This window comes from Eucalyptus grandis, chromosome 8 (genome assembly GCF_016545825.1).
Source record: "Eucalyptus grandis isolate ANBG69807.140 chromosome 8, ASM1654582v1, whole genome shotgun sequence".
Taxonomy (NCBI): Eukaryota; Viridiplantae; Streptophyta; class Magnoliopsida; order Myrtales; family Myrtaceae; genus Eucalyptus; species Eucalyptus grandis.
The window spans coordinates 53,354,535-53,374,011 of record NC_052619.1 but is presented as its reverse complement, the minus strand read 5'-3'; the positions used below and the strand labels follow the sequence as shown (position 1 = coordinate 53,374,011).

General features: G+C 37.3%; 2 protein-coding genes across 2 annotated transcripts; both read right to left on the bottom strand.

Moving 5' to 3' along the window:
• Nucleotides 1-4,403: 4,403 nt before the first annotated feature.
• On the bottom strand, nucleotides 4,404-6,947 carry LOC104417484 (disease resistance protein RPV1). Its single transcript, XM_039300123.1, has 3 exons — nucleotides 6,768-6,947; nucleotides 6,201-6,269; nucleotides 4,404-6,119 (listed from the first exon to the last, which is right to left on the bottom strand). Exons 1-3 carry the CDS (start codon nucleotides 6,945-6,947, stop codon nucleotides 4,404-4,406), a joined length of 1,965 nt encoding a protein of 654 aa, XP_039156057.1.
• Nucleotides 6,948-7,119: 172 nt separating this feature from the next.
• LOC120287345 (disease resistance protein RPV1-like) lies at nucleotides 7,120-7,737 on the bottom strand. The gene has a single exon (XM_039300121.1). It carries the CDS (start codon nucleotides 7,735-7,737, stop codon nucleotides 7,120-7,122), a length of 618 nt encoding a protein of 205 aa, XP_039156055.1.
• Between the last annotated feature and the right edge of the window lie 11,740 nt (nucleotides 7,738-19,477).

Genomic DNA, 19,477 nt, shown 5'->3' with positions numbered 1-19,477 from the left:
ATCCAGTAGGTTGCAAAGTTTCTTGTAGTACTTCACATTTAAGGAAGCTAAGTGATTCAACTGACCAATGGATCGTCAATTTGGACCAAGCTTTCACATGACTACTCCAAGTCAGTCGTTCTAAATTAACATATAGTCGGGAGTTCTATTAGAAGTGTTTGCAACACGTTAGATCCATGACGCATAATCAGTTTGCCATCTGCCACAGAAAGAGCTTGCTAAGATAAGGTTTGGATCTAATCGAGATACGACACAATGTATAAGAGATGATCCACAGCATTATGATTACTTAATGTGGCTCCAACGATCCCATTTCTCTGTAACTTTGCTCCAAGACAAACTGAGATGACTGCAAAAATTGTTATTTTGAATATGGGAGGAGTGTCATCCCCGCCATCGCAATTCGGGAAGGAAACGTGACTTCTTCTGGAAACTACATGTTGGAAGAACATTCGACGGAATGTTGTGTCAAAGAAAAGCCTCATTTGTGCACGAAGGTCTTCCATAAGTTCAACCTGCAAGTTTACACTATCAACTTGAGAGAATCTTAGGTTGGAAAGTCTCCAAAAGGCCTGGCTGCATTGTCATCGATGGTCAAACTTGAGACAAAGAGCTTCGACTTCGTCTTTCCCCCGCCAAAAGGCTTCCAGTTCATTTTTTATGAAGGTCGAGTAAAATCCTCCCATAGCATTACAGGACGTTAAATATTAGTGCGGTAGATGAGTACGGTGCTAAAGAAAATGGAGTAATAGAAATAAGTCTCCAAATTAAAGGGGCATATTACTTGTGTTATTGAACTTGGAAATAGATCATTGCAGAATTTTACCTTGCTTCTCATCAGCAAATCTAATGCTTCTCCGTGATTCAACAGTCTACTCTGCTTCTCTATTTTCATACCACCATTTTGACAGGTGATTTCTCTTCTAGGCCTTTTAGCTGATCATCCATCCATATTTTGTTATCCTCAAGATTCGCTATCAAGGACATGTTCTCTACGACTTCCATAACTTCTTCTAGAAAATATGTGGGCTCATTCCAACATGAACCATGATGTCTTTGTCATATCCAACGAAAAGATGAGCTATATTGAGAAAGATTTTCTTTTTTTCCATCTTCTAATGCCTCATAACTTATTTCAACTTAGCATTAACTTCTGCATGAAGAACTCTTTCCAACTTCTTCAAAGTGACAATTCCACTTCTACATGGAATGTTTTCTAAAAATTTAAAGAGATCAGTTGAAATCCATAACAATAAGTTCGCATTTCCAATCAATTTCATCAACATAGAAAACATTTTTGATTCTAGTGGTAAATATAAGCCTGCTTCCCCATCAAACCAATCACGATTACTCATGAATACATTCAATTGATTCTTCTGATCAACATCATACAAAAGAACGAGAACTTTTTTACTAGACAGCCTATCTTTCATTATCTTGATCTTTTCATTAAAATTACTTATTTCTGTCTATTTCCTTTTGAGGACATGCAGAATGAGTTGATTGAGCAAGTACTCAACGCCCTTGAGTTCTAAAGTTTCATGGGTGTCAGAAAGAAGGCAACGGTGAATGTGAAAGCTGAATGTAGATGATTTTGGTCAGAGCGGTCTTTCTAAGACCATCCATTCCATGAATTCCGAAATCCGTGTTTCCTGTGAGTGAGTGCCCATCATACTCATGACTAAGACTACCTTGAACACCAATTTCACATCGAAAGGTCCAAAATGGTTTTGGCAGGTGCAACTAAGACTACCTTGAACTCCACTTAAAGCGCACCCAATACTTCTCCCTGTCCAGACAACCCTTTCAAGTGTTTCCTATTAAAAGAACATTTTGGTACTAATTAGCAAGTTCTATTGCATATCAATGAAGAGAACACTCATCTAAATGAAAATCAATATTCATCCTTAGGGCCCCACGAAAAAGATTAATAAACAATCTGATTTGCATAAATAAACCTTTTATCCCCAAAAACATTACGTATGATGCCCCAAATTGCAAAATAAATCCCTTCAACCTGTTCTAATGATTTCTTGAAGAAAAAGGGCTAACCATCCAACTGAAACTTCATATCAAGTTAAACAAATTTAACAATTTCGTCAATAGGCAACGACTTCCCTCACTGATCTTCAAGTTTTTGGCTGTCAACAAATGAATACACAATTTACCAACCCAAGTTGTAAAAGGGATTACAGTCCAAATTAAATGTCATCCTTCAATGTCCTTCATTCGGTCTTCATTTGCAAAGTTGCCCAAGTAGCCACAGCTCCCTGCACAAAAGTTCTGTGAGTTTTCGCTAACTTTAATTCCTCTCGGCAATATCAGAAACCAGCAAAAAGGCAGTGGTTTGAGATGTCTCCCTCAATACTTCTCATCAATCTTAAAACCTAAAAGAATCCTCTACTATAACTTGAGGTGAATGGAAGGACTCCTATTACAGATAATCACCTAGGCATAACAATTCCTACAAAATGTAGGAAAAAATGGAGAGATTACAGGATTCCATTTATATAATTTCTGACCCCAAGTCAATGCTTATCATATGTCCTATGCACAGACAATACTAAAATTTAGCCTCAACTATAAGATGATTTATGATATCTTGGAGAAGCTAAATAGTTCTCCTCTCTTGTCACAGAAGGAAGCTTTGCTGCACCTTCTTTTGATGCCGCAATCCAAGTGAAATTCCTCATTCTTCATTTTATAACATCTCCATAACATTTGCAAATCCCACTAAGAAGCACACCCTTTCTAGGAAAATAAACTGAACGTAAGCATATCAATACAAAAGTCCGTCTTCTTCACAATTGCAACAATGAGTTGATTATGCTACAAAATTCCAGGATGAGAACCATAATGCTATGACCTTCCAACACACATTCCATCTAATTGTCTACGGTATAGCAAAGCTATCTCCAATGCAAAGCAGAAGGTATCAACTTTGAAATATGTGAAGTAGCAAATCGATGAGGATCTCTAATGAATTGTCATAAATCAAATAATAACGATGCAATCAACATGCATACGTCTAGCTGGTAAACATAAAAGCAAGGAGAAACCATCCAAAGAGAATTTCTAAAAAAGCCAAACCAGACTAGGAAAAGAAAACATACATTTGTACATAATTAAGAACCCTTTGGCTGTACGGAGGTACCCTAATTTCAATACCTTCTCCGGATTTCCAAGCATCAACTCCCAAAGTAACTGTAAAGTGGACGAAAAACTTCACTTTGAATGTCATCTTCATTTTCCTCTATCTGGTATTCATTTGCATAGCTGCCCAATTAGCCACAGCTCCCTGCACAGAAAGATTTTTGTAAGTTTTTCAAACTTCAACTCCTCTCAGCAACATTAGAAACCGGCAATAAGGCAATCATTTGAGATGTCTCCCTTAGTACTTCTTGTCAATCTTAAAACCCAAAAGAATCCTCTAGTATAACTTGAGGTGAATGGAAATGCTTCTATTACAGATGATCACCTAAGCATAACCATTTCTAGAAAATATAGGCAATGCTGGAGATCAAACAAAAGTCCATTTACATGATTTCTAACCCCAGTGAGACTTATCATATGTCCTAGGCAATAGACATTGAAATTACTGAAAGTTTGCCTTAACTACAAGATGATCTATGACACCTTAGAGAAACTAAATAGTTCTCCTCTCCTGTCACAGATGGAAGTTGTGCTGCATGCACCAACTATTGACACCGGTACCCAAGTGAAATTCATTTTTCTTCATTTTATAACTTCTCCATAGCATTTGCAAATCCCAGTAAGAAGCATACCTTTCCAGGAAAATAAACTGAACATAAGCATATCAGCACAAGGGGTTTGTCTACTTCACAGTTGCAACAATGAGTGGCTATATTGTAAATTTACAGGATGATAATCATACTTATATGACCTTCCAGCACACATTCCATCTAATTGTTTACAGCATAACGCAGTCATCTCAAATGCGAAGCCAAGTTATCAACTTCAATATATGTGAAACAGCAAATCGACAAGGATCTCTAATAATTTGTTAGGTATCAAATAAAAACGATGCAATCGAGATGCATAACTCCAGGTAGGAAACATAAAACCAAGGAGAAATCAGACCAAAATGGAGGTAACATAGTTTCAATGCCTTCATCAGATTTACAGATGTCAGCTCCCGAAAAGGTCATCAAAAAGTGCATGTGAGGCTTCTCTGTTCATATTAGTGAAAGAGATCGATTGTGGAAGAGGGAAAATATGTTGCCAGAAGAAAGGACTTACTTCAATTTGTCTGAAGTTTGTGCACAAAAGAACGATTTGTGGGCTGGGATTAAGAAGATTTCAAGAGAGACATGCACTTATCCGTCAGTCTTCTCCCTCAGATCCATATCCAAATTTGCATCTAGATTCATCATCTTCTCCCTCTAATTCATCTTGTCTCCCTTAAATTTGACCCCCTTCTCCGAGCAAAGTGAAGAAATTGCCTTCACATTTAATTTCCTGCAATAATCTATTTTAACTTCTCGCAGTCCCTTCAAGCTTGACAAATCAGGCAACTTTTGTAAAGATCCACATTCTTTAATCTCCAATCTTTCCAAAGATGGTGGGAGTTCGCCTTGAATCTCAACCAGATTACCACAAAGGTATACATCAAGATACTCTAGTTTGTTGAGATTACTTAGATCGGGTAATATCTCCACCTGTTGAAGTTCCCAAAGCAACAATGATCGTAGGTTCTCCAAACGATCAAGGCCTCGAATCTCTGAGATAGCACAGTCAGAGATATAAAGACATGATAGTGTCTTCAGATTCAATAGATCCTCCACATTTAACTTCCCACAACTCATTATTTGAACCTTTTGCAGTCCCTTCAAGTTTGACAAATTAGGCAACTTTTGTAAAGATCCACAAAAATCAATATCCAATCTGTCCAAAGATGGAGGGAGTTCGACTTGAATCTCAGCCAGCTTTCCACATTTGAATACAAGATACCGTAGTTTATTGAGATTACTTAGATCGAGTGATATCTGCACCTGTTGAAGTTCCCAAAGCCACAATGATCGTAGGTTCTCCAAACGATCAAGGCCTCGAATCTCTGAGATAGCACAGTCATTGATGCGAAGAAATGATAGTGTCTTCAAATTCGATAGATCCTCCATGGAACAACCCGACTTGCAATCGTACAAACTCAATTCTGATAAACTGGAGGGAAGGCTCGGGAGGCAACGCAGATTAGGGCACCGGAGTTCAAGTTTCTTGAGTCGAGGAAGGAGACTACTCATATCCATGGGTAAGGCGGTCGTGCATCCAGATGATAAACGCAAGGATAACAAACTGGAGGGAAGGCTCGGGAAGCAACGCAACTTAGGGCAACAGAGTTGAAGAAACTTGAGTTGGGGAAGGAGACTTCTAATATCTGTTGGTAAGGCGGTCACGTATGGAGACCGCAAGTCTAAAGACTCTAGTTTGCTTAAATTCCCAGTCCGCAATGGCATCGGACTCTCTTCCACAGGCCCATCGGATTCCCCATCAGAATCACATGGCCCGAAGTCCAGGTATAATTCTTTTAAATTAGTCAGGTTTGAGAGATCTAAAAATGTCTTCGTGTACAATTTAGACAACTTTAGAATGGTAAGACTTTTGGGAAGCCTTGGTACCTTGCGTATTCTCTTACAAAACAATTCCAAGATCCTCAGGGATCGATTTCTATAGATGCGATTGTCGATTTCCATATCAAGACGAAGCACAAATTCAGCTTTTATTACTTCGAGCTTCTCAATCGTCCAGAGCGTATCGGGGAGTTCCTTAATCCCCGTTCCACTTATATCCAACTCATTCAATGATTTCAAATTTCCGATTGTATTCGGAAGCCCCTCCAACAAACGGCACTGGCTCATAGATAGGTATTTGAGACTTGCAAGATCTCTACCCATCTCGTCCGGCAACCTTCGAAGATTCCTACACCATGTTACATCTAAGAAAACTAAGTTTTTCAATTGACAAACCGACTTGTCAATTTCAACTAATTTGCCACAAGACGGTAGGATCAAACGTTCTAATTTTGAATGAGCAGAGAAGTCGGGGGTTCTCTCCAAGCAATCGCATTTCTTCATATTCATAACTTTCAAATTCTTCATCACCTGTGAAAAAGAAAAATCATGCAAAGATTGCTTAGAATCTAATAAGACGAAATAATAAATGTTGTCTAGCATATAACATACCTTCATGTGGCTCCACCCCTTCCAATCGTGCGTAATTTTACTCTCTGATAGATCGAGAATAACCACATCCTTCATGGAGAAATTTGTAATATTAAATGTTGGAGGAATTTTAGGCCAAGAAAGCCATCGTAATTGTGGAAGGAGATATGAATTCTCCTGGAAATCATTGATTGGAAGAACATTTGATGGCGATTCATGCCAAAAAAGCCTCTCTTCTGCACTAAAATATTCCTTCGAACCGTCAACTTGAAGAAACCTTAGATTTGATATTCTTTCAAAGTCCTTATAGGAAAAACGATATTGCCGCTGATGGTCAAAGTGAGACGAAGAGCTTCAACTTTTTTTTTCCCTGCCCAATGGAAAATTTAAATACAAAAAGTTGAGGGGAAACACATTTATTCAATTTCACTATTTTTAGGGGTTGAGTTGCTATCATTCCTTTAATCTTAAAAGAACAAAAAAATTGATGGAGCAAGTTCGAATGGTGCTAGACAAGAACACAAAAATTAACTGGGTTTTTAAAAAGAAAATCCATAAAGAAATTTCCATTTTTGAGGGGGATTTTACCTTACAGCTCCTCAACAAATCCAATGCTTTCTTGGGATCCCACACCCTACTTCGCTCCTCTATTTTCGTCATACTTTCTTGACGAACTATTTCTCTTCCAAGGTCTCTGAGTTGGTCGTGCATCCACACTCTATTATTCTCTTTAATCTTTATCAAAGACATGTTCTGCAAAACTTCCATGGCTTCTTCCGGAAATTGAGATTTATCCCAAAAATAAATGACAATGTCTTTGTTATATCCGATGAAAAGACAAGCTATATCGAGGAATATATTTTGTTGCCCAACATCTAATGCATCATAGCTTATTTTCAACTTACTCGAACTGCTGCATGTGGAACATTTTCCAACTTCTTCAATGTGAGATCCCACATTTCCTTTTAGTGTGACATAATAGTGAGCCTATGATCTCAAGAGCTAGTGGAAGGCCTCCAGCAATGCCTATTGCCCTCTTGGATTGGCCAATATACTTATCCAAAGGATAATCTTTTCTAAAGGCATGTTTGCTAAATAGTTGAAGAGATTGATCAACATCCATGGCACTAAGCTCATAACTGTAGTCCACTTCAGGAACCTCAAGAATATCTTTTTTTCTTGTAGTGATAATAATTTTGCTCCCTTTGCCCAACCAATCACGTTTACCTACAAGTGCATCAATGTGATTCGCTTGTTCCACATCATCAAGAAGGAAGAGGACTCTTTTATTAGACAACCGGTCTTTAATCATCTGAGTACCTTCATGAATGTCTTTATATCCATTTTGTTTTGAGGATGTCAGAGATGAGCTGAGCTTGTAAGTATTGAATGCCATTACCTTTTGATGTTTCTCGAATATCTTGAAGAAAGCAACAATGTCAAAGTCATGTGAAAGCTTATTGTAGATCATTTTGGCAGCAGTTGTCTTTCCAATGCCACCCATCCCGTGGATTCCTATAATTCGTGTTTCACTTGTCCCAGCACCTATCATTTCCATGATTGCATCCACGTGGTTGTCGACACTGACCAAGCACTATGATACCGCCAGATAAGCCTTTTTCAACTCAGTGAAAACCTTCTGGGTAACTTCTCTTGCGAACTCACCTTCTTGCCTAGAGTTAGATGGAGACAAAAGACAATGAGTGAGAAAATTGTGTAAACATTAAACTAATTCTGAGAAGACCAGATTGAATTCAAAATGTGTTACTTTAGGATTTATTCCATTGTAGATGAATTAACGTTGGTACTTAATGAAGTGAACTGAAAAATGTTGCTGAAATAAAAATGACAAATTTCTGCATTATAACTTCAAAAACACAGAATTCAATTTCAACAAGGCTAACACAAATCTAGAAAAAAAAAATCATATGCAATGCAACGGGTTTTAATGATCCAAGGCACTTTAGATGGAATGCTAACAGAAGTCACCTATTGGTCTTGCTGTGCAGGTCCCATCCGTTTATTTCCCCAACTGCATTGAGAGAAGCCTTCCACTCACGGATAGTATCTTTGCCATATCGCTGCGTCTTTGCATGTGAAAGAAAGGCCTTTGCATAAATCCCAGTTTGGTATCGAACCACTGAAGGGGCCACATCATAAAAAATGGGCATGATCTTTTGTCTTCCATTTTTCCAGCACTCAATCATCTGGACCAGCTCCTTGAGACACCATACGCTGGAGGCATAACCTTTCGAAAATATAGGTATTGAGATCTTCGACTGATTAATTGCTTGGAGAAGTTCTGGGGCAAACTCTTCCCCAATGCGGAGCTCTTCGTCGTCCTTAAATATGCGGATTCCCGCATCATCAAGCCTAGTGTAAAGAAAGTCGGTAAAAGCAGCTCGAGTATCTGGTCCTCTGAAGCTCAAGAATACTTCATAGTCATATCCCGATGAAGTAGCCACGTCTTGACCTTCTGTTGACGCGTCAGTAGAAGAAGCGCCTCCTGCTGTTCCATCATTTTCCACGCGCCGCACTCTCCTCCATCGATCTCGCTTGATCTCCTTCGAGAAAAAGTCGAAACAGGATAGCAGCAAAAGCAGCGGCAGCCAGAGATATGGTAAATCCTTCCAAGCCATGAGATCTCTGTACTAAAAATGATTCATTGCGGCCAATCAAAGTTGCCAAAATGCCAGGGTTCTTTTAAACACCAAAAAGTGGGGCCCTTGGAGACTCACCTCAGATCTGGCTCTGATCGCGGCAAGGAGCTATTGAGGTGAAATATCGACGGGTCCTTCGCCAGGGGCTCGATGGAGGGAGCGATTCGCCGCGCGTGCCGAGACTGCGGTGGTGTTTCGGTGGACGGGTTTGCGATGTCCACGCGCGCAACTTCAGCAGCTCCGGCGGAAGCGAAAGCCCCGGCAGAAAGACTCTTTACCCGAGTAAATGAGAAGGACTCTTTTTTCTGAAAAGAAAGAAAACCAAATCCTTCTCTTATCCCACCACCGAGTCACCGACACAACGCAATTGACGAAAGAACAGTGTAATTGCGGGATAAATAAAATTAGTGGAATTCGATCTCTGAAAAATGAGAAAAAAAATTAGTAAAATTCTAAAGGGATGGGGGAGCAATTGAGTCACTTTCTGTGACTAAAACAAAATATTAAAAGAAACTCTTCTCCTTCTTTTGGCATTGTTAAATTTTAATTTATGCTATGTCTGTGAATTAATTCACACTTAATAGATGATAGATTATAAATATATTTTTATTGAAGTTTTTGACAACACGTGTCTCGATAAATGACCGCACGCTTGTTCGCAGATTACGGAAATGGGATCGCGGGTGGCACTTGCACCTTGGTCCCTTGGGTCTTCGACTCTTTGCCCAACTGGCTCGAACTCGAGCTAGAATCATGACCCGTCTGTCCTATTCCTCTGCACCTCTCTCCCCTGTCAATTACATCTTGTCTTCTGCCGTTGCCGAAATACCCAAATGCCCTTGTGGTGTGGAATTTTTTTTTTTTTTTCTTTTTCGATATTAATTTTAATGATAAAATAGGCGGAGGGCCTCTCTCCATTGCTCTAAGAATCGAGGGAATTAACTGATTCGAGCCCCAACATCGTGGCCATGCAACCACAGCTCGTGGCCGCACGAGGCTAGTGACCTCTATTGGTCGCAACTTCCATGGACATAGATCGTGAGCTTTGCACAAAAATAAAAAGAGATGAGGGCGTAAAAGACAACTTGGGTGGGCAAGGAGTTAACTTGCCCATGGATTGACGCCATGAAGGTAAGGACTCAAGATGGCAATGGGTGGCCGGCAATACAATGATGGCAATTGGTAGTTCCGTAAAAAATCCTAACCTATATGTCTACTATAATACCAATTATCAAAAAAAAAAAAAAAAAAAACCAATTATCAAAACCACGCACATAATGGTTTTATGCTTATTATTATGGACTTTTTTTTAGTCGATTTTGTTAAGAAAGATGTGCACTTCTTACTTGGTAAGAACTCACTCTCTATCAATTGAAGTTTAACAAATAAATTCAGGTTTTTTTATGAGTAAGGTTAATAAGTATGCTAAAATTGATATAATAATTAATACAACCAAATCCCAATCTAACATTTAGCAATTGAATATACAGATTTATGAAAATAGATATTATACAAGCGTGAAAATCTAGACAGTTTTCATCTTCTTTTAAAAGAAATTACTTTTGGAAAAAGTGAAAGTTCTTCAGATTTCATTAGCCAAATATTCAAGAGAATTTAAAATTTCCACTTGCTTATAAAAAATGTCATAAAAATTCAACTTTATCATAGAGGATATAAACTTTTAGTTCAATATTAAGATGTGATGAAATCTTAATTATTTTTTTTATGATGTCCTAATCTTTCAACTTTATCAAGTTAATTTAGATAGAGGAGAATGTCTATTTTTTATGAGTTTAATTTTAAAAAAAAATTACCACGCGAAAAGAAGGGGCAAAATAGAAAAGAGCAATTATGAACCTTTATCCTAGCATGCTTCTTAAATCCTACGGACAGCGCAAAAGGTATGCTAAGAGCATTAGTGGCCCTTCTTTTCCACATTAGCATGGCCCCACCTTTGTCTTCTTTGTGTTATTACTTTATACCTCTCCAGTGTCACTTTGCTTTATGCCTCTCCATCTTGCCGATAGTTTCGCCGTGAACGATGGTCAGGTTCCCAAGAAATGGCTTTATGCTAATAATTATGGATTTCTTTTCCAATTTTGTTCAAAAAGATGTGTGCTAAAATTGATATATTAATTGATATGATTAAATCTTAATTTTACATTTAGCAAGTGAATATATACATTTTTGAAAATAGACGTTATATAAGCATGAAAATATAGATATATATCATTTTCTTTTTTAAAAAGTAACTTTTGGAAAACGTGAAAGTTTTGCACATCTCATTAGCCTGAGTTTTATGCCATGGAAAAACTGCATAGTTTTATGTCATGGCTATTTTTTCAAAAGAGAGCAGCTTGCCATGGTTGTGACCCTTTCGGAATAGAGAGCATCCGTTCCCTTCCAAAAACAATCACATTTGCCAAAGACAAACCCTAATGCCACGACCATGCAGCCGCAAATTTGTGCCCATGATTTGATTCCATGAATTGAATACGCTACGAGTGACAATCGAAATATCCAACATGTAATTCCATTTAACAAATTAGGTGTTGAGAAATAAACTAGACAGTAAATTGACAACACATCTTGAGATTCCTTATGATTATGGTAGAAAAGAATTCAATCCGGTCCCGAACCTTCAATTTAATTGCTCTTCTAATTAATTCACATGCGGAATGAACCACAGCCTCCTGCACATAGACATAGTTCTGTTAACTATATGTGGAGTTGCTTCTACAATTTGCAGCCTGTCAAAGTTGACGAATGGAGGTTTTTTTTTAAAACCAAAGTGGCCCCTCCCACAACTCAATTCTTCTCTTTTATCCACCGTCGTAAGCAATTGAAAAAGGAGAGACACAACAGCGGGGTAGATGAACTAGTGGAATTCTAAAAAGATGGGAGCAATCGAGTGCTTTCGGTGGCTAAAATAAAATATTAAAAAGATGGAAGCAATCAGAGTGCTTTCGTTTATTATTCTTTTGAATTTTAATAATCCTTGTCTTTGTGGAGTTTCTGACCACAATTGCGTCGCGATGAGTGGCCCACGCACTTGCCCGCAGCGCCTCCTTGCTCGTACATAATTGTAGCGTCACTTCTGGGGTTTGGGTGTCGAGTCGGGGCTATTTTAGGGAAAACAGCCTCCCGTCGGGTCGTATGAGTTGTTCCCGTGCCTGATCCGCGCATGCGCACGCCTACCTTGGAATTGGGTTTCATCCCCTCCACAAATTTTAATAGACTTATTATATATTGATGCCCATTTACCGGGCCTCTCTTATTTACGAACTTAATGAAATAGTCGTATTTCAGACCAAAAAAAAAAAAATGGCCAAAACCGCGTTATTTTCTGGAATCCGTTGATCATCTTGATGCTATTTTGCTGCTGCCAAATTACTCCAATACCCTCGTGGCCAGAAGCTGATTCTTCTTTTTAACGGTAAGTCAGTTGAGCATGTAATTTGTGGCATAAATTTTGATTGATTTCCATGTTACTTGGTGTAGTTGCTTTTTAGCACGTAATGCATAAAAATACGTTTAGTGAAATAATATGGACAAATTCTTCCAAGTTTCTCAACAGCTTCAAATAAGGTTCAATAGCTGATTCCAAGATGCTTCCTTGAATTCTTTTGCTATCCTAATCATGGTGGTTGGGAGCCCCCATGCCATTAATCAAAATAGTAGAACAGTCTTTGATCAACATTGTTTGGCATTTTTTTCAAAAGTTTGTTCACATTGCATGAAAAGCTAGTTATAAAAAATGTAAGATACATTCAAGTAGGCAGTTCACACTCTCGCTACACCAAGCAAACCCCTGCACAAACACAATAGCTACGTGGCATGCCCCGTTGCAACCGTTTTCTCTACTTTAACTATGATCATTTAGATATATAGATCTGATTATGCTGATTTAATTGCCAATGTAGTTACTGAAATAAGTTATATCAAATGTCATCCTTTCTATCTTATTTAATGTCGACTATTTATTCAATTGCTTATAGAGAACATTGAATTGAATATATATAGTTCCGAACAAAAGCACAAAAGCGTGCAAATTATATCATGATATTGCATTCGGTCAATGTAAGTCATTGAAGACGTACGGACCTTTGCTTTCTCTTATTGACATAAATTCTCTAAAAGATTGTCCATTAATAGTTTGAGGACAAATTTCTAATTTTCAAATTAGACTATCGTTTTACTTTATCTTAACACATTTTAAACTTTGCTCACCATTTCTAACAGAGATTATTTTATTTGAGTTTTTCTATAGCATCCGAATGCCACTGATGCGAATTTCAAATTCCAACTTTAATTATTCATCAAATCTAATTTCATATCTATAGTAAATTTAATATAAGTTTTACGAATGTATTTCCTTAAACATTATATTTTGAAAACATATCAAAGGCTACCCTCACTTTCTTTATGAGAAATGGAGTTTTCATTTAACTTCCATCTCCCAGTTCTATTTCCACTGACCAATAAAATAGCCTCTTAGTTGAGATTGTAATTTATATTCAAATTTTAATTTAGTTTTCAAGCTTTCAATGGTTTCACTGGAAACGTGCTCTTGTGCAAGTCTAACAAATGTTGATGGACAAGACTTTTCGAAATAAGCCTTGGTACTGCATAAACATCGAGCAACTTCCATTTGGTACTTCCACTTCCAAATATATGTTCTTCGAGCTTCTTCATCATCCAGAAAAGCACGGGACTCCGATTTATCCTCACCAATCAAACTCGGATTCGGCTTCAATGACTCGCAAAAGTTCGGTGAAGCCTCTTCAATGACTAGGATAATTAACAAAGTATTGACATCTCTTGTATCACAACTAATAAGTGTTTCAAATGATGTTTTTGGAGGTGCAGCTCGCTCTTCACACTTTTGTCCAAATCCTTGCCTACTCTAAACCTTTTCGCCATATAACATAAGGAAAAAAAAACAGACGCACGTAGAATTTGGCAAAGGGGTTGCACAAGCGAACTACACTAGAGTAGAACTTAACTCTGGTACAATATCAACTCTAGTATCATATCAATTCGGAAGATTAAGCCAATAGGTGGATAAAGACCAAATGTATATAGAGAGTATATGATTTCCATAAACAAGAGATTTGTGATACATAAACATGTTTCACGATAGAAAATAACTACTTCGCAACTAAAGATTCGCAATATTGACTTGACAGAAACCAAAATAAGCTGCATCTACCAAAATCAGCTTCTAGTAACCATTGTTTGGCCAACCAAAATCACTTGTAAAGAGTTGGTACGTACAGTAGCATAAACTTTTCACGATTTGGATAATGATCAATAGGTGGATAAAGACCAAATGTATATAGAGAGTATATGATTTCCATAAACAAGAGATTTGTGATACATAAACATGTTTCACGATAGAAAATAACTACTTCACAACTAAAGATTCTCAATATTGACTTGACAGAAACCAAAATAAGCCGCATCTACCAAAATCAGCTTCTATTAACCATTGTTTGGCCAACCAAAATCACTTGTAAAGAGTTGGTACGTATAGTAGCACAAGCTTTTCACGGTCTAGATAATGATCAATCCAATGATGAATAAACCAAGCATTGCCTCCCCTCCATTGATCTCTCTTTGAAGAAAAAAAATTGAACTACATAGCAGCGAAATCATTATAGCACATTGCGAAATCTAAATCACTTTCAAAAGCCAGAATTACAAATAGAGATCCGCTTGGGTCATTAAATGTAAAAGACGGAATTGAGTCAAGGGCCAGTTCGCATTTTAATGATCTTGTCTTCGTAGAAGATGGGATTTGCACAATGTCTAGAACCGGGGGGTAATGGTTAGCGTACCGGTTTTAGACACCATGCAAAGCACGTGTCTAACTAGTCTCACCCTCCCCTCTCTCTTTTGCTGATTTTGTTCATATTGCATTGTTCTTTCTTATTTTTTCTTCTCTCCCGATTTAGATTTGAGAGTTTTTTTCATCCGGTCTCGATCTAGTTCTAAATTTGGGTGCTATCCTCTCTCAATTTAGATCCAAAAGTTTAATAAATATAATTTTGGGGATCCAATGCCCCTCTGCTCTTTTCATGTGCAAGTTCTCTGCCTCCAATTTCAATGCTAATTGTAGGAGTTTTGGCGTCTCATTAAATTACAAAGATTTGCTCCTCCACATGTTAAATATATGTTTGTCTAACCATTATGAATGTTTCCATATGACGATGGTGTAGAGAAAGCCGAACCTAGGCACACACTGTCAACTAACAACATTGTAATTATTGAAGAAGGAATTTCTGTTGTGAGCTCATCACTGACAAAGACATTAGATCCAGTGATCGGCTATCAATTTTGTTTGCTAAATCCATTCATGTGGAATGGTTTGTGCTTAACTTTGCAAATGCTCTATTGATCCTCCTTGTGTTCTAGATTTGGCTTTGTTTTTTAGTATTCATGCTTTGTTTTGATTTGCTTTGTCATAAAAACTATATACTTCTGCATCCTTTTGAGTAATGAATACAATTTTCTTTCGACAAAAAAAAAAAATCAGCAAACTATGTGGTGTAGAAATTTTGGGATTAGAATCAACTTTTACCTCCCAAATTAATGGCAGATTCATTGAAAGTCAAGTCAACAAAAGCAGACATTAAATTTTGACAATTGATGGGTGTATCAGTTTGGGATTTTATTCTCATATGTATTGGTTTGTACTTTTTCATAGTATTAATCTAATTTAATGAAAACTAATTGAGGATCGCTTTATCACAAATGTGCAAGTTTAAGGTTTTTAGTGGTTAAAGAATTAATTTTGGGTAAATTTTTCACGGGTATATTAGTATGGAATTTTTTGTGGTATTGACCCTGAAGACAATAAGCTTAGAGAAAAACAATTGGGCAAGAAGGAATCATTGCCCTTATTTTCTTGCTACGCTTCGAAGTGAGAAGAATATACTTTATCAATGCTCAATTTTTCTACATTCCCAAAGCACGATTAATCTAATATTTTACAAATATGATTTCATAATTTCTATCTTGATTTCTTTGTAATCGTTTTTATTTCAATGGATTATAGAATTAATGAAGAAGATATCAATTCTAGTTTATTAGTCATTCCATGTTACTTTTAACGATACAAGCCGCATCTAGTGGATTCACTTATTACCAATTACGATAAAATCAATTTTCAACTTGTTTTCACCATAATCAAATTTTTCCTATTCCCTTTCTCTGAAATTGAATTTCCTAGGAGCATTTTTCTTGCAACAAAAAAATTCTCAACAAGATAAAGACATCCTTAGATTTTGTTTTTATTTGATTTTGACAATATATGATTGGAGGAAATTATGCGATGAAATTATCGATAAATATGAGAATTGGAGATCGATTTGTTGCCATGCAAATTTTGCGGGTGAATGGGAGAATGATGAGTCTCGTGTTGGATTTTACGTAAGAGTGATCTAGTGATTTTTTTCTTCTTTTTGATAAAATCTCTATGTTTATGGATATCTATCTAGACAAAGTACCAAATGAATGAATCACTGGTGTGATTACTTCTCGAGCAAAGCTGGTTCATCATGGACCGTTGGTAGTCCAAGTCTTCGTAGACTTTGACTTTGCCCTTACCGGTACACTGTTCTTTTATTTATTTATTTATTTTCTTTGGAGAGTGGTAGGTAATGCAATTTTGAATCTAACGATTTTATTTCAATGCAAGGCAAAACTATATGTATACTGCACTTCACAACTCTAGATCAATTTCGTGATAACTAAAAATTCTATGTTTCACGATAAAAAAAAAAAAAATAGCCACTTCGCAATTGAAGTTTCACAATACTAACTCAACAACAACCAAGATAGGTTGCCTATACCATAATTAGCTTCTATCCACCATTTTTTAGCCAATCAATGTCACTCATAAAGCGTTGATATGTATGGTATCATAAGCTTTTCACAGTCCGGATTATGATCAATCCAATGATGAATAAACCAAGCATTGCCTCCCCTATGTTGATCTCACTTGATCTTTTCTTTGAGAAACGATTTAGACATGGAAAAAAGTTCAGAATCCTACTTATCAAGTGCTGCTAGGCCAAAAATAAAAATTTAAAAAATCCTTGATCGAATGGTGGCCACCAATCAATCAACTATCAAAGTAATTAACCCACTAGGGACCTCAACCGTCATTCACGGCGAAACTGGCCCGTGAGGATCCAAGGAAAATGTTGTCAAAAAAGCAAAGTGATAATGAAAAGAAATAAAGCAATACAGCAAAGAAAAAGATGGGTCCTAACGTGGAAAAGAAGACCCGCCAATGCTTTAGCGTGCACCTTTGATAGTCCTTCAACGTTAATCATTGATTTGATTCCTTCATGGAGCAAAGCTGGTTCATCATGGACTGTTGTCAATCCAAGTCTTCGTAGACTTTGATTTTGCCCTTCTAATCCCATGATGTTTCAGTCCTCTTGCACGCCCCATACGCTGTCCTGTCCTTTTTTTTTTCTCTCTTTCTGAGAGTGGTAGCTAATATTAATGCCACATTAAGACAAGGCACAGGGAGCTTAGGTTTTAGATTGTTGGCATCTGTATTAATATCACATCAACTAATCTCATCAATTCGCAATTTAATGATTGTATTTTGGTGCAATGCAAAAACTACATGTAGATAGCACTTTCATACTTTCCATTTAGTTAAATTAGATAGTATCAACTTTTCCATTGATTGATGATACAATTGGCTAGACTATTTAAAAATCAAAGTATTTATGCACAGATGGTGTTTGTTTGCAAGTATTTTTTTTATTTTCTAAATCAATTTTATGGTAATTAAACATTCCATGTTTCACAATAGAAAACAACATCTCGCTAGATTTGGAAGTGTAAATATGTTCCATTCCGAAATTCATAAGTTCTTAAGTCTTTTCAGGCATAAATCCGAGTTCGACTAAAAACAATATTTAAGATTGAAGTTATTAACCACGATGATTCGATGAGTCCAAAAACACTCTTGGGAAGTATCGGATTCCCATTTGAGTAGTATCTAGTTTCACAAATCTATCTATTCACTTGCTAAATATTAAATCATGATTTGATCGTGTCACTTAATGTATCGATTTTAATATGCTTATTTAAATTACTTGTAAATAATCTAGATTTATTAGTTAAACTTCAAATGATGAAGAGCTCGTGCTCATTGAGTAAAAGTGCACATATTTTTAACAACATTAATAAAAAAATCCATATATTGCTAGCAATTGTAATTAAAATGCCATATATTTTGTAAAAAGTTGAATGCGTGTTATTTTACAAAATTCTCATAGTAATGAACTCACCGGGGACCTCAATAGTCATTCACGGCGAAACTGCCTCGAAGAATCTGAGGGAAATTCTTGTTAAAAAGCAAAGTGAATAATGAAAAGAAATAAAGCAATACAACAAAGAAGATGGGGTCATCCTAACGTGGAAAAGAAGTCCCGTCAATGCTTTAGCGTGTGCCTTTGGTAGTCCGAAGTCTTCGTAGACTTGGGCCAATCAATGGTGAATCGAAGACTTGTGCCAATCAATGGTCTGATTCCTTCTTGAGCAAGCTGGCTTATCATGGACCGTTGATAGTCCAAGACTTCGTAGACTTTGACTTGCGTCAATCATTGGTTTTCAGTCTTCTTGCACCGCCCGCACCCTGTTGTCTTTGGCAGCTAATGCTAACACCTTCGGATTTATGGTGTCCGGTCGGGCATATTTTGGAGAAAACTGCTCCCCGTCTGGCCATACGAGCTGTTCCCGTGATTTTCCGGAATCTTGTAGATCATCAAGTGCATCACTGCATTTCTCTTTGGCCGCTACGAAAATACCGAGAAATGCATATCTCGAGGCGAAGAAGCCTATTTATTTTTTGTATTGATCGTAATGATAAGTAGGGCCGAGGGTTTCTCTCTCAATTGCCCCAAGAATCAAGCAAATCGACCGAGTTGAGCTCCAACACCTCGGTCATGGAGGTGGCTTGCCTCACCGAACCTCGAATCTGTGGCCGTATGAGGCTAGTGACCTCCATTGGAGTGAATCGACGGTGGTTGTGACTTCCATCGACATGAGTGGTGAGCCCACGAGGAGATGTAAAGAGATGGAGGTGTAGCGGACAACTACGGGCGAGGAGTTAACGTCGCTATGGTGGATTGACGCACGAAGGTGAGGGCTCCTGCTGGCGATGGGTTTCGTTATCGAAATCCCTAATTTGTATCAGTCAGTACCTCCATTAAAATTCATTGCTCATTAAAATTTGGATGTGTTTGTTTATGTGGACATCGATTGGCAAATGAAGCCAACCTGGCTTGAGAAAATTCTATCAAAAAGCGTAAATTTTACCTGGTGTGACACCAATGTCTCAATTTTTCGTGTTATCAATTTCTCTGAACTTGTATCAATGACCCAAAAATACCTACTTGTCCCTATGCGGCAACTTGCTTATACAACGATAGGTAAATGAAGCTGACGTGGATCTGATGTGACTTTAGGATTGCTATCACCGAAAACTCCAAAATTAAGATATTCATGCCATATTTTTACAAAAGCTCTCAAATTAGTGTACTTATACCATATTTATTCCAAACTAGTACACATATGGTACACTTACCTCAAATTGTGGTAAAATTTGGG

Bases quoted from the DNA above. Each gene is read 5' to 3' on its own strand.
- LOC120287345 (XM_039300121.1), bottom strand. From the start codon at position 7,737: ATGGAAATGATAGGTGCTGGGACAAGTGAAACACGAATTATAGGAATC.
- LOC104417484 (XM_039300123.1), bottom strand. From the start codon at position 6,947: ATGGAAGTTTTGCAGAACATGTCTTTGATAAAGATTAAAGAGAATAAT. The intron at 6,270-6,767 runs GTAAAATCCCCC...TTCTCCATGAAG, and splicing joins ATTTGTTGAGGAGCTGTAAG to GATGTGGTTATTCTCGATCT. The intron at 6,120-6,200 runs GTATGTTATATG...TCTTTTTCACAG, and splicing joins AGGGGTGGAGCCACATGAAG to GTGATGAAGAATTTGAAAGT.